Source organism: Lissotriton helveticus, chromosome 5_1, assembly GCF_964261635.1.
Source record: "Lissotriton helveticus chromosome 5_1, aLisHel1.1, whole genome shotgun sequence".
NCBI classification, from domain to species: domain Eukaryota; kingdom Metazoa; phylum Chordata; class Amphibia; order Caudata; family Salamandridae; genus Lissotriton; species Lissotriton helveticus.
In genome coordinates, this window is record NC_136065.1 from 1802072099 (window position 1) to 1802090228 (window position 18130).

At 45.4% G+C, this 18130-nt stretch overlaps 1 protein-coding gene across 1 annotated transcript in view; it reads left to right on the top strand.

Moving 5' to 3' along the window:
• The window catches only part of FMNL1 (formin like 1), a 382798-nt gene that overhangs the window by 191835 nt on the left and 172833 nt on the right, over nt 1–18130 (top strand). The window contains exons 3-4 of the mRNA XM_078645122.1: nt 9696–9773; nt 15096–15169. Of these exons, the coding sequence (XP_078501248.1) occupies nt 9696–9773; nt 15096–15169 (152 nt within the window). The remainder of the gene's footprint in view (nt 1–9695; nt 9774–15095; nt 15170–18130) is intronic.

An 18130-nucleotide genomic window follows, 5' to 3' on the forward strand; every position in this document is an offset into this window, starting at 1 on the left:
TGTTAAATTGTTATGCACATTTTGCTTTCTCCCACCACTGCATACAGCATGGAGCAATGGGTCAGTCCACTTTGCCTATTGGGTCTCTTGACTGTGAGTGGCTGTACAAAGCATGTGCACACTGTTCACATCCACCTGAAATAGTTTCTTTCTCTTTAGTGACAAAGCTCATTTCAAGTGTGCTTTGCTATATTAACTTTAAATACCACCTCTTTATTTTGCCTGAAGTCTGGGTGCCCTGCTAGAAGACGATTTATTTTCCATCTCCTTTTCACGGTATAAAGTTTTATGTAACATTGTTGACTGCAATTTGAGTGCTTGGTTCTGTGGTGATTTATTCTTGCCTCTTCACAGATAATAATAATAATAATAATAATAATAATAATAATAAAAAAAAGACTGCAGTACTTGTTATTTTAAAAACTCACTAGTAAAAAGGCCACAGTAGTCATGTTTAGATGGCTAGGGTGTTTTCTTTTTTTCTTTTTATTTAGTGGCATATCCTTGCAATTAAAATAAAAAAAACACTTGGATCATTGCACAGTGTTAAGGCCAGACCTATGGGATTTGCCAATGATTGTTATACCCAAAGATACCTCAAATATGACGGCAGTGAAAGAATTGTTTCATGAAGTGATACTATTGGAAACTCAACCGCAACAGGGTTGGGACATTCAGAAGCCTTTGTACCGCTTATCCGTCAAGTCTTCAAGAACTGAGGCATTCAACGACAAGGAACACTTGTGAATAATAAATCAATATAAATAGCACGGTGTTTCACAACTGTACAGAATATTAACAGAAAATGAAAAAACTGGTGCAAAATCTCTGATGAATGGAAAGAGGAAGATACTGAAGACAGCGAGAACTATGAGAGGATATGTCATCCATGGTAAAATACAATAACAGTTTGGCAGAATATGGAGGCTATACTGTCCACTGGCGCGAAACAGCTCCCCTATATAAAAGGCCCAGATTCCCCTTACCGCAGCCTAGCCAGTTGCACATGTTTAGAATCTAGCAACATTTCTGGAAAAAAGCTAGAAGAAAATAGTGTGTATTTTGATTTTAAAAAGTTGTTTGCAACAATTAAGTACGGTTTAACACAAATCACTGTTAATTTTGAGGTATTATTGGCCCACAGCCAAGAGTAAAACTGCATTTTTATAGCACTTAACATTGCCCGAACAAGAGTTGTCAGAGGGGGAAAAGACTACATACCTCTCCAAAATCTGTAAAGAGGAATCCATGTGGTCATGTGACTACTTTAAAAATGATCATTTTTTGGGGCAGATTTCTCACATTTTCATGCAACGCAGCAGGACACATTGCTGCGCTGCATGAAAGGGGGAGGGCAGGAATGCACCATATTTAACTTCATATGGTGCATTCCTGTCCACTCCTTGCACTGGTGCACAATGTGTTGGAATGTACCAACGCAGGCACCATTGCACCATGGGGCAAGGGTGCCTGGGCTGTAGGCAGGATTGTTATTGTACAGGAAGGGGCACCTTCCTGCACAAAAACATTCCTCAGAGGCATTTACTCTTTATCCGTGTGCTGCAGGGTGCAGCACACTTAGAGGAAACAAGAATACATATATTTCTCCTCGTTGCGCCTCCCCTGGGAAGGCGGAGCATTTTGACACATTCCCAGCTTTACCAATGTTGGTGAATCTAAGAATGTGGCCTTGCCTTGCCTGGTAAATCTTACTTAGGGATTGCAATACCCTTGGATGCCCTGCGTGATGCAAGGGCAATGCAGTCCCTTGATAAATCTATCCCCTAGTGCCATCAACAACACTGAAAACACAAATATGTGGCAATCGAGTGGTGATGTGGATTCAATTTCTGCCTTAATAGAAATACTTCCTAAATGTCACCATGACTATAAAAACGAATCAAGAAGCTATTTGGTGACTTTCATTTGAATACAAACAATAAGGGTCCTACATTTACCACACGACATTTTAAATAAATGTTATTGTACCCCTAATGTAACATGTTGTCAATAACCAGGGTCTGACTGGACTATTGGGCAATCAGGCGGAATCCAACAGGCTGATAGGATAGGTCAGTGTGTGGACCGATTTGTGGCTGTTTTATGGTCAGCTGGGCCATTCATACTGTTTTTCGGTTGATTCCACATATATTAAAACAAGCACTGTCTGCAGCAAGCTCCAATTCATGCAGTCTTCCATACCTTGCAAAGCACTTATACAGCGTGGCTTTATAAGTTAAAAACTGCCATACTTTGCAAACATGGACCTCTCTTTTATCTATCTAATTCAATAATGAGGGCTACTTTTATTTTGGTGCACAGGCCTATTTTCTGTCCCAGTCCAACCCTGCCTATAACCATGTCTCTCTGACCGTACATACCCAACAAACTTACTTTAAGCGTATCAGAAAATTATCTTCCTACGTGATTGATCCAGGGAGTGATTACTAACATTGGAGACAAAGTGGGCGATTATCAGAACATCATAGTGCCATGGTATGCTTAGCACGTGTCATGGATATAGAGTGTGCCGCTATGACACCACTCATATGTGGGGGTATATGTGTATATATATATATATATATATATATGTTTAAGCAAAGCCAAGGAGCATTTGAGAAGGCACTCGACGCTCTCCCCGCTGTGGACAAGCCCTGCTGTCAGTCGCTATTCATGGCATTAAATGATTTCTTGCATGGTCCGACGCGTTTCAGGGCTGGCACGCCCCTTCCTCATGGACAGGCACAGGGGAAAAATGATAAGACGCCTCACCTTTACTTCACCACTTTTATTTGATTAAGTAACGCCCTATGGGCGTGGCATCTTTTTGACATCCAGCAGCTTGCTGGTATTTGTAGTCCCGGTGAGGCGAATAAGTATGCCTTGAGTAGGTTCAGTTTCCCCTAGTGTAGTTTTCCTTGATTAAATCCTTTAGTAGGCAAATGTCCATGTAAGCGACCTTCATCTCCCAGGAGAAAGCGTGCATCCCAGAATGGAACAGTTCCCTTCCGAAAGCCTTCTCGCACTCAGACACGCAGCATGCAGTTTGTCTGAAACGAGAATGGTGCTCTCCTCCACGGCCAAGGCGCCGTGTGAAAAATGTTTAAGCAAAGCCAAGGAGCATTTGAGAAGGCACTCGACGCTCTCCCCGCTGTGGACAAGCCCTGCTGTCAGTCGCTATTCATGGCATTAAATGATTTCTTGCATGGTCCGACGCGTTTCAGGGCTGGCACGCCCCTTCCTCATGGACAGGCACAGGGGAAAAATGATAAGACGCCTCACCTTTACTTCACCACTTTTATTTGATTAAGTAACGCCCTATGGGCGTGGCATCTTTTTGACATCCAGCAGCTTGCTGGTATTTGTAGTCCCGGTGAGGCGAATAAGTATGCCTTGAGTAGGTTCAGTTTCCCCTAGTGTAGTTTTCCTTGATTAAATCCTTTAGTAGGCAAATGTCCATGTAAGCGACCTTCATCTCCCAGGAGAAAGCGTGCATCCCAGAATGGAACAGTTCCCTTCCGAAAGCCTTCTCGCACTCAGACACGCAGCATGCAGTTTGTCTGAAACGAGAATGGTGCTCTCCTCCACGGCCAAGGCGCCGTGTGAAAAATGTTTAAGCAAAGCCAAGGAGCATTTGAGAAGGCACTCGACGCTCTCCCCGCTGTGGACAAGCCCTGCTGTCAGTCGCTATTCATGGCATTAAATGATTTCTTGCATGGTCCGACGCGTTTCAGGGCTGGCACGCCCCTTCCTCATGGACAGGCACAGGGGAAAAATGATAAGACGCCTCACCTTTACTTCACCACTTTTATTTGATTAAGTAACGCCCTATGGGCGTGGCATCTTTTTGACATCCAGCAGCTTGCTGGTATTTGTAGTCCCGGTGAGGCGAATAAGTATGCCTTGAGTAGGTTCAGTTTCCCCTAGTGTAGTTTTCCTTGATTAAATCCTTTAGTAGGCAAATGTCCATGTAAGCGACCTTCATCTCCCAGGAGAAAGCGTGCATCCCAGAATGGAACAGTTCCCTTCCGAAAGCCTTCTCGCACTCAGACACGCAGCATGCAGTTTGTCTGAAACGAGAATGGTGCTCTCCTCCACGGCCAAGGCGCCGTGTGAAAAATGTTTAAGCAAAGCCAAGGAGCATTTGAGAAGGCACTCGACGCTCTCCCCGCTGTGGACAAGCCCTGCTGTCAGTCGCTATTCATGGCATTAAATGATTTCTTGCATGGTCCGACGCGTTTCAGGGCTGGCACGCCCCTTCCTCATGGACAGGCACAGGGGAAAAATGATAAGACGCCTCACCTTTACTTCACCACTTTTATTTGATTAAGTAACGCCCTATGGGCGTGGCATCTTTTTGACATCCAGCAGCTTGCTGGTATTTGTAGTCCCGGTGAGGCGAATAAGTATGCCTTGAGTAGGTTCAGTTTCCCCTAGTGTAGTTTTCCTTGATTAAATCCTTTAGTAGGCAAATGTCCATGTAAGCGACCTTCATCTCCCAGGAGAAAGCGTGCATCCCAGAATGGAACAGTTCCCTTCCGAAAGCCTTCTCGCACTCAGACACGCAGCATGCAGTTTGTCTGAAACGAGAATGGTGCTCTCCTCCACGGCCAAGGCGCCGTGTGAAAAATGTTTAAGCAAAGCCAAGGAGCATTTGAGAAGGCACTCGACGCTCTCCCCGCTGTGGACAAGCCCTGCTGTCAGTCGCTATTCATGGCATTAAATGATTTCTTGCATGGTCCGACGCGTTTCAGGGCTGGCACGCCCCTTCCTCATGGACAGGCACAGGGGAAAAATGATAAGACGCCTCACCTTTACTTCACCACTTTTATTTGATTAAGTAACGCCCTATGGGCGTGGCATCTTTTTGACATCCAGCAGCTTGCTGGTATTTGTAGTCCCGGTGAGGCGAATAAGTATGCCTTGAGTAGGTTCAGTTTCCCCTAGTGTAGTTTTCCTTGATTAAATCCTTTAGTAGGCAAATGTCCATGTAAGCGACCTTCATCTCCCAGGAGAAAGCGTGCATCCCAGAATGGAACAGTTCCCTTCCGAAAGCCTTCTCGCACTCAGACACGCAGCATGCAGTTTGTCTGAAACGAGAATGGTGCTCTCCTCCACGGCCAAGGCGCCGTGTGAAAAATGTTTAAGCAAAGCCAAGGAGCATTTGAGAAGGCACTCGACGCTCTCCCCGCTGTGGACAAGCCCTGCTGTCAGTCGCTATTCATGGCATTAAATGATTTCTTGCATGGTCCGACGCGTTTCAGGGCTGGCACGCCCCTTCCTCATGGACAGGCACAGGGGAAAAATGATAAGACGCCTCACCTTTACTTCACCACTTTTATTTGATTAAGTAACGCCCTATGGGCGTGGCATCTTTTTGACATCCAGCAGCTTGCTGGTATTTGTAGTCCCGGTGAGGCGAATAAGTATGCCTTGAGTAGGTTCAGTTTCCCCTAGTGTAGTTTTCCTTGATTAAATCCTTTAGTAGGCAAATGTCCATGTAAGCGACCTTCATCTCCCAGGAGAAAGCGTGCATCCCAGAATGGAACAGTTCCCTTCCGAAAGCCTTCTCGCACTCTGACACGCAGCATGCAGTTTGTCTGAAACGAGAATGGTGCTCTCCTCCACGGCCAAGGCGCCGTGTGAAAAATGTTTAAGCAAAGCCAAGGAGCATTTGAGAAGGCACTCGACGCTCTCCCCGCTGTGGACAAGCCCTGCTGTCAGTCGCTATTCATGGCATTAAATGATTTCTTGCATGGTCCGACGCGTTTCAGGGCTGGCACGCCCCTTCCTCATGGACAGGCACAGGGGAAAAATGATAAGACGCCTCACCTTTACTTCACCACTTTTATTTGATTAAGTAACGCCCTATGGGCGTGGCATCTTTTTGACATCCAGCAGCTTGCTGGTATTTGTAGTCCCGGTGAGGCGAATAAGTATGCCTTGAGTAGGTTCAGTTTCCCCTAGTGTAGTTTTCCTTGATTAAATCCTTTAGTAGGCAAATGTCCATGTAAGCGACCTTCATCTCCCAGGAGAAAGCGTGCATCCCAGAATGGAACAGTTCCCTTCCGAAAGCCTTCTCGCACTCAGACACGCAGCATGCAGTTTGTCTGAAACGAGAATGGTGCTCTCCTCCACGGCCAAGGCGCCGTGTGAAAAATGTTTAAGCAAAGCCAAGGAGCATTTGAGAAGGCACTCGACGCTCTCCCCGCTGTGGACAAGCCCTGCTGTCAGTCGCTATTCATGGCATTAAATGATTTCTTGCATGGTCCGACGCGTTTCAGGGCTGGCACGCCCCTTCCTCATGGACAGGCACAGGGGAAAAATGATAAGACGCCTCACCTTTACTTCACCACTTTTATTTGATTAAGTAACGCCCTATGGGCGTGGCATCTTTTTGACATCCAGCAGCTTGCTGGTATTTGTAGTCCCGGTGAGGCGAATAAGTATGCCTTGAGTAGGTTCAGTTTCCCCTAGTGTAGTTTTCCTTGATTAAATCCTTTAGTAGGCAAATGTCCATGTAAGCGACCTTCATCTCCCAGGAGAAAGCGTGCATCCCAGAATGGAACAGTTCCCTTCCGAAAGCCTTCTCGCACTCAGACACGCAGCATGCAGTTTGTCTGAAACGAGAATGGTGCTCTCCTCCACGGCCAAGGCGCCGTGTGAAAAATGTTTAAGCAAAGCCAAGGAGCATTTGAGAAGGCACTCGACGCTCTCCCCGCTGTGGACAAGCCCTGCTGTCAGTCGCTATTCATGGCATTAAATGATTTCTTGCATGGTCCGACGCGTTTCAGGGCTGGCACGCCCCTTCCTCATGGACAGGCACAGGGGAAAAATGATAAGACGCCTCACCTTTACTTCACCACTTTTATTTGATTAAGTAACGCCCTATGGGCGTGGCATCTTTTTGACATCCAGCAGCTTGCTGGTATTTGTAGTCCCGGTGAGGCGAATAAGTATGCCTTGAGTAGGTTCAGTTTCCCCTAGTGTAGTTTTCCTTGATTAAATCCTTTAGTAGGCAAATGTCCATGTAAGCGACCTTCATCTCCCAGGAGAAAGCGTGCATGCTGCGTGTCTGAGTGCGAGAAGGCTTTCGGAAGGGAACTGTTCCATTCTGGGATGCACGCTTTCTCCTGGGAGATGAAGGTCGCTTACATGGACATTTGCCTACTAAAGGACTACAAATACCAGCAAGCTGCTGGATGTCAAAAAGATGCCACGCCCATAGGGCGTTACTTAATCAAATAAAAGTGGTGAAGTAAAGGTGAGGCGTCTTATCATTTTTCCCCTGTGCCTGTCCATGAGGAAGGGGCGTGCCAGCCCTGAAACGCGTCGGACCATGCAAGAAATCATTTAATGCCATGAATAGCGACTGACAGCAGGGCTTGTCCACAGCGGGGAGAGCGTCGAGTGCCTTCTCAAATGCTCCTTGGCTTTGCTTAAACATTTTTCACACGGCGCCTTGGCCGTGGAGGAGAGCACCATTCTCGTTTCAGACAAACTGCATGCTGCGTGTCTGAGTGCGAGAAGGCTTTCGGAAGGGAACTGTTCCATTCTGGGATGCACGCTTTCTCCTGGGAGATGAAGGTCGCTTACATGGACATTTGCCTACTAAAGGATTTAATCAAGGAAAACTACACTAGGGGAAACTGAACCTACTCAAGGTATACTTATTCGCCTCACCGGGACTACAAATACCAGCAAGCTGCTGGATGTCAAAAAGATGCCACGCCCATAGGGCGTTACTTAATCAAATAAAAGTGGTGAAGTAAAGGTGAGGTGTCTTATCATTTTTCCCCTGTGCCTGTCCATGAGGAAGGGGCGTGCCAGCCCTGAAACGCGTCGGACCATGCAAGAAATCATTTAATGCCATGAATAGCGACTGACAGCAGGGCTTGTCCACAGCGGGGAGAGCGTCGAGTGCCTTCTCAAATGCTCCTTGGCTTTGCTTAAACATTTTTCACACGGCGCCTTGGCCGTGGAGGAGAGCACCATTCTCGTTTCAGACAAACTGCATGCTGCGTGTCTGAGTGCGAGAAGGCTTTCGGAAGGGAACTGTTCCATTCTGGGATGCACGCTTTCTCCTGGGAGATGAAGGTCGCTTACATGGACATTTGCCTACTAAAGGATTTAATCAAGGAAAACTACACTAGGGGAAACTGAACCTACTCAAGGTATACTTATTCGCCTCACCGGGACTACAAATACCAGCAAGCTGCTGGATGTCAAAAAGATGCCACGCCCATAGGGCGTTACTTAATCAAATAAAAGTGGTGAAGTAAAGGTGAGGCGTCTTATCATTTTTCCCCTGTGCCTGTCCATGAGGAAGGGGCGTGCCAGCCCTGAAACGCGTCGGACCATGCAAGAAATCATTTAATGCCATGAATAGCGACTGACAGCAGGGCTTGTCCACAGCGGGGAGAGCGTCGAGTGCCTTCTCAAATGCTCCTTGGCTTTGCTTAAACATTTTTCACACGGCGCCTTGGCCGTGGAGGAGAGCACCATTCTCGTTTCAGACAAACTGCATGCTGCGTGTCTGAGTGCGAGAAGGCTTTCGGAAGGGAACTGTTCCATTCTGGGATGCACGCTTTCTCCTGGGAGATGAAGGTCGCTTACATGGACATTTGCCTACTAAAGGATTTAATCAAGGAAAACTACACTAGGGGAAACTGAACCTACTCAAGGTATACTTATTCGCCTCACCGGGACTACAAATACCAGCAAGCTGCTGGATGTCAAAAAGATGCCACGCCCATAGGGCGTTACTTAATCAAATAAAAGTGGTGAAGTAAAGGTGAGGCGTCTTATCATTTTTCCCCTGTGCCTGTCCATGAGGAAGGGGCGTGCCAGCCCTGAAACGCGTCGGACCATGCAAGAAATCATTTAATGCCATGAATAGCGACTGACAGCAGGGCTTGTCCACAGCGGGGAGAGCGTCGAGTGCCTTCTCAAATGCTCCTTGGCTTTGCTTAAACATATATATATATATATATATATATATATATATATATATATATATATATATATATATATACATAGATATATACATACATACACACACACATGTGCCTTTAAACTCATTGTAAAAGTTGGAAGTTACAATTAATTTACTTACACATCATTAATGTAAGTGATTAATTTAATATAAGTATATGTATATATTTATATATATTCATGCATACACACACAAATGCATACACACATATATCACGCTAAACAGATGACTTTAAACAATAGAAAAATAACTCACCTATGCAGTAAAGGACTTATCTGCCAGGTAAAGACTTGCAAAGTGAAATACTTAGAAAACTGCCTGCGATGTAAACACTCCCGATGTACTTACGATTCAGCATTCCACATAGTAACATTTGCAAAGTAATAGTATCACATCCTTGAAACACGTAGTCATAGCTTTAAATGTATGCTCATACACTCATTTAACGCACACTTATATGCAACCCTGCACACTGATTAATGGGCAGGCACATCACAAGTCGAAACGTGTACTCCCCTCGGCACACACGTACTCCCCTCGGCACACACGTACTCATGTAAACGGTACTTTCTATTGCTGTGTCACGCACTCCTCCACACAGACACTCAAAGATAAGTTTGTTCGAAGACATGTAGCCAGAGCCTTCTGACAGTGATAGTAGCACCATCCTCTCACGCCTAAATCTCCCTTTGCCTTGCAGGACCGGTTCCAGGTGAAGAACCCTCCGTCTGCCTACATCCAGAAGTTGAAGGGGTACCTGGACACAGGCGGCAGGAAGGTGAGATCTGTTTGACACACATCATATGATTTTCCTATGGAGCAATGCTTGGGTGAAGTCCCTGTTGGTTCAGGTCTGCCTTGGAATAATTGCTCAGGCCGACAAAAGAGTTTGAAGAGAAGGAGGGTATTTCTTCATCCTTCTTAGAGTATTGAACCTTTTTGAAGCTATCCATCATGTTAGCTGCTCCACGAGAAGAACCTTCTTAATAGTTGGATGGGTGTGCCCTCAGGGAAAAGATATGCTGTTTGAATATGAGTTCTACACTTGAGGACCTCATCCTTATACGTACTTGCATATTGGCCACTTTTCTGGTAGGACACTCTTCATTGGTTAAAGGCTTGTTATAGGGAGATGCGTTTGCTGCACTTCTTCAAGTATTGGATGAATACTTGTGAGACCTCCATTTAAGGTGGGAGACCTCCATTTAAGGTTGGACTGCAAATTTTCAAGAATTGGATACCTGCTTGAGGGATCTCCATTTAAGGTTGGGCAACTCCATGGGAAGGGTTCAGCTGGTAGATGTATAGGAGTGCTCAAAGGGAGAACTCTCCTTTGCCCTTTCTCAGGTCTCAAACCAAGGGAAGGGGTACATTTGGGGGGCTTGGTTGCCTCAAAGTGTGATGTCCGTTAGATTCGTTTTTATGGATATGGATTACACCAACCTTCATTTTCCATTTCTGGTTGTTTGCAAATTCTCAGTTATGGAGATCTATATCATACAGCTTGCATTGCAGAAGACTCAAGTCATATCTTATTTAAATTATGCACAGCAACAATAAATACAAAGTTTAAATAATACTGATCACGAAGTTTTCAAGATAGCAACATTTCAGTAACTGAGATCCCTTACAGCCATTGTTAATTAAATATAATGTCTTGTAATTGATTAGGGTAAATGTGATTCACAGATCAATTCTCCCAGCACCAGCATTTCATTTCAATATTCCTTCATCATACTGGGATTTTCTTTGTTTGTACCCTCCTGGGCTGTAGGGGCTAATGTTATATTCAAGATGGCAATGGTCGTATTGTGTAAACCGCAACCTATTTCGATGCCTCTGGCTCCAGAACAGTCCCTATGTTGTTCGAGCTCTCTACCTTCCATGTATATTCTAGCATTATCCACACTCCACCTTATAAGACTCTGTGCTGATTTTTGGATCATGATACTCAATCTGGGGCCATGTTTTTCATTGCATTTGCTCTTCAGTGTATACATCCTAATCCTGCGTTGGCAATGCCCTGTAATCCACATCCCTTTCCAGGCCTCTCAGTCCCCTCAGGGCAGCACAGTCCTGTACAACCTCCATGCCACACACACCTCCTCTATTGTTTTTGTGTCTGGAACATGGCCACAATGCCTGTTTGCTGTAGGGTATCCGCTCTAGACAGTAGTACGGTGCAGATGGGCATCCTTAAGATGTCACAGAGGCCAGCAGCTGGCACAGCTTCAACCGAGCATTGACAAAGGCTCCATGCTCTCTCTTCTACAAAGCCTTAAGCCTTCAAGGCATGCGCTCATACAATAAAGGCTGGCTAACTTGCAGCCCATTGCAATCTGGTACACTGGTTTTGACAGTACCATTATAGAGATCCTACTCTTAAATATATGTATGCCCCAGAGGAAACCTCTATTGTCCTACTCTCTGGTATTCAACCCATGGGTTGCTGATCTCCTATGGATGTATTCATTCTCTTAGTAAGCGACGGCCCGAGTGCTACTTAGCCCACATGACCACATATTACCTGCTTTCACCAAGATCGTCTGCACTTCAAGAGTTTGTGAATTCCACACACTGCTGCCAATCAGTGCCCACGTCCCTGGTTTTATTATATAACATGCATGGGGTTGTCAAAGACAGAACTTTGAGATCTATTTTATCCAACTGTACTCGAAACACAAACACGAAGGTTTGCTTGGTAAATTTTACTCCTGCATTGCGGAGCGCATGGTCTGAGTTCTTAATGGAGGTTAGACATTGATCTATGAACCACCTTCGAGAAAAAGGCCAGCGGACCCCTGCCAATCAGCTGCGGTCCATCCTAACCCTATCTGGCCATCAGTATCTTCTTTAAACCCTTTCTCCTCTGTAAATAAACACTTGGAAGCAGCACCTATGCCATGCTTAGTACTATAAAGATGGATTCCCCCTTATCCCATATGTGCAAATTGAGGATTACTGGCAGTAAGAGTGTGCTCTAGTAGCCAATGCCTTATTGGTAAACCCTGGAGTCTTGAGTTATAAGTCTGGCTTCCCAGTTTGGCCTAATTTTGTGAAGCAGGGCAAATCATTTTATCTCCCTGTGCCTCAGTTCTCTTCTCTTCTAAGAGTTACTTATAGTATGTACAAACAGGCTGACCACAATAGTAACACTCTTTAAAAACGCTATGTTAACTGGTCAGGTTCTTCTAGGGGGCTGCCATGTCTACCCTGAAGGTGTATGTCTCTCTAAAAGGGGTGAGAGGTCATTCTTTCTCATTGATGGCTCACCTAGACCTTTCTAACAAGAAAAAAATTAAATGAAACAGCTCAACACAACTAAAATCACATTCTTTGGTGTATACCTTAGCCGGTGACCATCAATGTAATTGAACGTGTGTATTAGAATAGGTATTCAATAAGTATGTCATAAATGGCTCTCATTGAGAGCAACTAACATGAACGTCAGGTTCTAAATCTGTTAATTCAATTCTCTGACGTAGCAACAGTTATTAACACATGCTAAGTGATAAAGGAATTCCAAGCTGCTCTGGCACTGAACCTGTCAGAGTAGTGCTGGAAAGAAGGGAGCCACAGTCTCTGGAGGAGCAGGAAGGAAAGGCTCAGAGATTGATGGGGCTGGGTGGCAGGAGGCCTGGTATTTATTATTTCACATTTGGGTCAGGGAAAAGAGGCTATGATCTGTATGGCTCCCTCATTCCTCCTCTGCCCCAGCATAGCAGTTGAAAGCAGGGGCATATGATTTAGAGGCCATATACATAACAAAAAATTAGGGCTGGCTAAAAAGTAAATTACAGGAATGTTTTTTATGTTGAAGGTCTGAGTGACACCATAGACGGGGAACATCATTTACAACGAAGGCATTACTACGCGTAACGTTTACAACGGGGCACTTACCACGTAAACGTCTTTTCCACGCGTTTGCCTTCCACGATCGTCTTTACCACGCAAGTTATGTTCCGGTCAACCTTCATACGTTCTGCGTGTACGTAAAAAAATACGTCCTTTTTTTATTTTGTTAGAAGTGTTTTCACGCATAAATTAAGAACGTGATACGTAGTAAAGGCATGGGTGGTAATGGGAAAAATTAGAAAAGGGGGGCTGGCGGGGTCTCCCCCCCCCAAACGATGACAAATGCTGACTGAATGTGTAATTTAAAATGTGAATTACAAATTAACAAGTGACGTTCTTTGACGAATTTTTCAGCCATGCTTGGGGACACATTTTTAGAGGGTCAGTGAAAGTGACAAAAGACAAACAATGTCACTTCTGAAGACATTTTTTTTTGCCTATCAGCTTCATTATGTTTATTTTTGTGTATTTTTGGGCATAATGGACGTTGGATGCTTACTGACGTTTTTATGCGTGGTAAAATTCTGCGTTCTTTTATTCGCGTGGAAAATACATTTGCGATGTAAAATTCGCGTGGTAAAGCCATGCGTTGTATTTGAAATCGTGGTAACATCATATATTCCCCATAGACAACTCGATCTTTGCTCTTGTTGCCTATTTGATGTCACACAGAACTTTTAAGTGAAAAGCATCCCCATAATTCACTGTTACCCATCTATAATTCTATATCTTATGTATGGATTTCATAGGAAGCATTTAGCATAAACACAGCTTTCTCATATCCATAGCTCAGTTGGCTCTGGTGCTCCGTCGGGTGGTGGTCTGCCTTCTGTCTTGGCCTCTGCTGACTCTGGATGGCTGGGGATCACAGGTGGTACTCTTTCCTCATGAATGGTCCTCTCATGACAGCCGTGGGTCTCCTGAAGGAAATGCAAACCATGCTGAGAAGCAGCTCTCATATAGCTGCTGCCAGTGTGAGACCCTCTCTCTGCTCCTAGACTGTGAGAAGAAGGCGCAGCTTGGGTGGGAAGGGCAAAGGGATGCTCAGAGAGTGGTGCTGGAGAAAGGTAAGATGCCAGGTATTTGCTTTTCTTTACTAATGGAGTCGGAAGGATAGTTATCTAGGGTGGTGAGGAAATGTGACAGAATGCCAGGACCCAGATTTACTTCGATATTGCATCGGACTTGTGCCACCTTGTTGGTGCAGCCCTGAACCAATATCTGTTTACAAAGTTATGAAACCCTGATTTGCATGGCAGTCTTAAAGTATTACTGCCTTGCATTACCTTGCATTAAGTAGGCGTTGCTTGGGTGGAGCATGGGCATATCCATGCATCCACCTGTGTAAACATGGCTTTCTTTACCCCAAAATGGTGGTGCAGCTACCTGAGCCTGATGGAATGGGGAGAAATATCATTATTCTCATATAAATATATATCAATAGTGTGTGTGTTGCCCAAATTTTTTCTTAGCAGCTGCCTAGTCTTGATTCCACACCATGCCCATTTCTTCAACCAGCCTATGATTCCTGGCTCTTTATCTCACTCTTGCGGGAGCTTTCTTGTCCATGCTTTCTCACTTTATAGCTGTTTCTTTTCCTCTTTCTTTCTACATTTTCTTCCTTTCTCTGGTTCAAAGTCAGAGTATAAAAAATAAGTTTCTTTTCCCAAGAACAAGCATTGGTGCCTGCCATCTGCAACCAGTGCCACAAAGTAAGCAGTGGAGACAGACACAAAGTGGCCTTTTTAGAACAATGCCATCTTGCTGAGGTCTGAATTACATATCATTGTCAATGTCCTTGGAAGATTCCCGTGGGATTCAGGGGGCACGTCGTGCCTGTTGTGGCTTGGCTGGATGGGGGGCCGCGAGAGGGCTGTTGAAGTTAGCTGAAGAGGAACTTACGTCAATAGATTTACTTGCAAACTGTTATTTTTTCCGAAAGCTCAGATGTTCTAAAGATCAGATGTTGTTTTTACTGTGACTTGTGTTGCAAAGATGTTTCTCTAATTTTTGCCCAGGTCCCGTGATCTACTGCAGTTTGTGCCTATGTGTTGACTAACACGTTTTATATGTTAGCTGTAACTTTGTTGCGCAAATTATTGAAACATGTGAAAACAATGAAAAAAACAAGTGAACAAAAACAAATACATTTTCTTGCCTCGTTTGGGCAGTAGATTGTAGTGAACGTAATTTGTTTGTCGTATTAACATGTTAATGGGATTTGTTCTTTCTTCATCTTACCCAGTTGAAGAGGCGTCTCCATGAATCCACACAGGTGTTACGTGAGCTGGAAATATCCCTTCGGACCAATCACATCGGGTAAATAACTGGCATCATCAATCTTTGAGACTGCAACCATTGCTTGGCACTGGAGTTAAGCACATGTTGCATGTCTAACATTATAGGAAGAGTCCAGTATCCAGTGAATGCCCCTGTTCTTGGGACCGGCTGGTTTTAAGGTTGGCTCCATTTGTTCTGGCTGCTTTTGACTTTGGAAGATTTTCAAATTGACTGGTTTTGGGATTAGTTAGTTTGGCTTCTGGTTTTACCATCAACTTGCATTGATATTGGCTAGTTCTGATGTTGCATGGTGTGTTATCAATTATTGTGGTAAGTTGATTTATTTTAGTGTTGGCTGATGTAAACAATGGGTGTTTAAATTGACTGTACGTGAGAGTGGCTTTGACCATTTCTTGTGTTAACTGGTTTGGCATTCACTGGTGTTCGGAGTGAACAATATTGCGATAGACAACGTTTTCATTTTACATTGGCTGGCTTTGATTCTGGTTGGTTGAGCGGTTGTCTCATCCTGGGAAGAGTGAGTATTTGGACTGATGGGTGTTGGGAAAGTCTAGTTTTAACATTGACCACGTGTGCTCTTAAGATTATCTATAGACTAGTTTTGGGAATGGGTAGATTTGACATTGCCTGATGTTAATTTGGATTGCTTACTTGCTTTTGGTACTGGCTGCTATTGGAAAAACTGATGCACTTGCTAGCTAGAGTTTAAAGTGATTGGATTTAAATTGTGATGGTCCGGTGTTGAGATTAAATGTTTTTGCATTGGTAGTTTTAAGTTGGTTATCATTGGTGTGTGATGGCACTGTGATTTGTTGCCATTTCTGACTGACTGCTTCTGAGAATGAGATTCAATTAGTTTTGAAATTTACTGCGAATTGGTGTTGGTTCCCCAGCGCTAAGGCTATGTTCAACATTTATAATCAATGTGTATGTCCCGAAAATTTGAAAGCAGTCTAATACATATTGTTTCTATTTCTTGTTAGAAGTTCTCCAATTATGAATACTGATGTAATTTCCTCTTAAGTAATGTTGTCACATGAGGTATTGTTTAGCCTCTTGTTTTACAACACCAGCTCCGAATTTAGGAGGCCAATTTTGACCAGTTGAGTGATTTACTCATTACCTAGTCATTATTCTTCTCCTGTGATACATAATATTATTGCATAGCTAGAACTGGTGCCTTTCTTTCTGCAGCATGGCTGGGAAGATGGCTGATCGGACATGCGGCTGGTACAGTCAGCTGCCCCAACTCCAAAATCCTGCAACATCCTGCCCAATTTTAGTCCATAATATCAGCTTCGTTAGCGGTTGTGGTGCTGACATTGTTGAGGCCCCCCTCTGGACCTGATGACACGATGAGGTGGCCCTTGCTGGAACTGTCGGGATGTAACACATCCTGAGGTGTGCCTCCCGGGGAGTAGGCTTGCCATGCTGTGGCATTTGGGAGCTGTGTGCTTCTTACCACGAGGTGGAGCGGGGGATTAGAGGGCCTATTTACCCTTGTGAGCCAGAGATCTTGGACAAATACCCCCACTAGAGGTGGAGAGGGTAATGCGAGAATACCTTGCGATCTGCCTGTCTGCTCCGATGGTGGCCTGAGAGTGCTGATTGAGGTCTAGCCGGTGGGACCAGAGCTGCAGCCCTGTGCAAGAAGGTTGAATTGTCCCTGTAGTGTAGGAGGCTGAGAGGGCCTTCGAGGGTGGTTGTCGAGCCCTGGCTGTTCCTTGAAGAAGGGACAGAGAAGACCATTGGAGGCAGTGACCGAGCTCCGGTCAAGGACAGCCAGAGGAGGTAATGACGTGGCACCCAAGTCCTCAAGACGGATGGGACTGCTCCCCCACTCCCAACATTGCACCACTGTTTGCCTGTTTGGCTGGCTGGGGGTCCACATAGGGAGCCCAGCTCGCGGACTGCCTGACAGTGATGGGGAGCTCATCAAATGAGGTGAGCGGCAGTCTGGAAGGGCTGTCGGGGGCAAACATTGTGCCCCGGCTGCAAACCCGGAACTTCAGTTGGATATTGTCCACACTGAGTGGGTTGCCGAGGCCATCGGGGGTGGGAGTCAGGCCCCGGCTACATGAGTTTCAGCCGCTAACCCAGGGGGAGGCAGCTTGTGCCCAAGACATCCCACACTGAGGGGCTGACTGTATCTCCCACGAGAGGGCCTGCCACAGGGCTTAGACAAGCTGAGCTGCACCTGTCGAATTGGATACGACTTGCTGAGGCCCTCCCCACTGCTCAAGTTCTTGCAAAGGATGTGCAAAGACAGCCACCCCCCTCCGGGGGGGTACCATTTCCCAGTATATAACACCACAGGGGACCACCCAGCGTACCACTGACCAGAAGGGGCCCAGGACACAAGGGAATGAGGAGGAGCAACCCCGGGCCGACCTTCTGGAGGCCATACACGGCCCACAAACATCACTAGAGTAAAACATGTATGTGGTGTCAATTGAGGCTGGCTTGTTGTGTACTGACATGCCAAACGTGGTAGACACTGAACTCCCGCTCAGTGACCTTGGCGCTGAGATTACAACGCTTAAGTGACCAAACTGACTGCAACAGCCAGACCACTCAATAGCAGGGCAGAGCATGCGGATGGGCTTCCTGGGATTCCTTGAGGGAACTGAGAAAGGCTCCACTGAACGATTCCTGGAGCACTGGATTACTCATATGTTCCAGCTGACCAGACTCTCTGGCATGTTTACTGTGGAGAGAGCACATAGAGCACTGACAGCCCGTCTGCCACCCGAAGCCCCATCAAGAGCTATAATTGCTAGGATATTTAACTACAGGGACCGAGGCTGTATACTGCATGCAGCCCGCAAACCTGGGAATCTGCACTACAAGAACCACAAAACAGCTATTTACCCGGATTACACCAGGAAAGTACAAACCCTGAGGAAGTTGTTACTGAGGTCAAACAGAAGCTCAAAGCCATGAATCTTTCACTTATGTTGCTGTGCCCTGCAAAGCTCA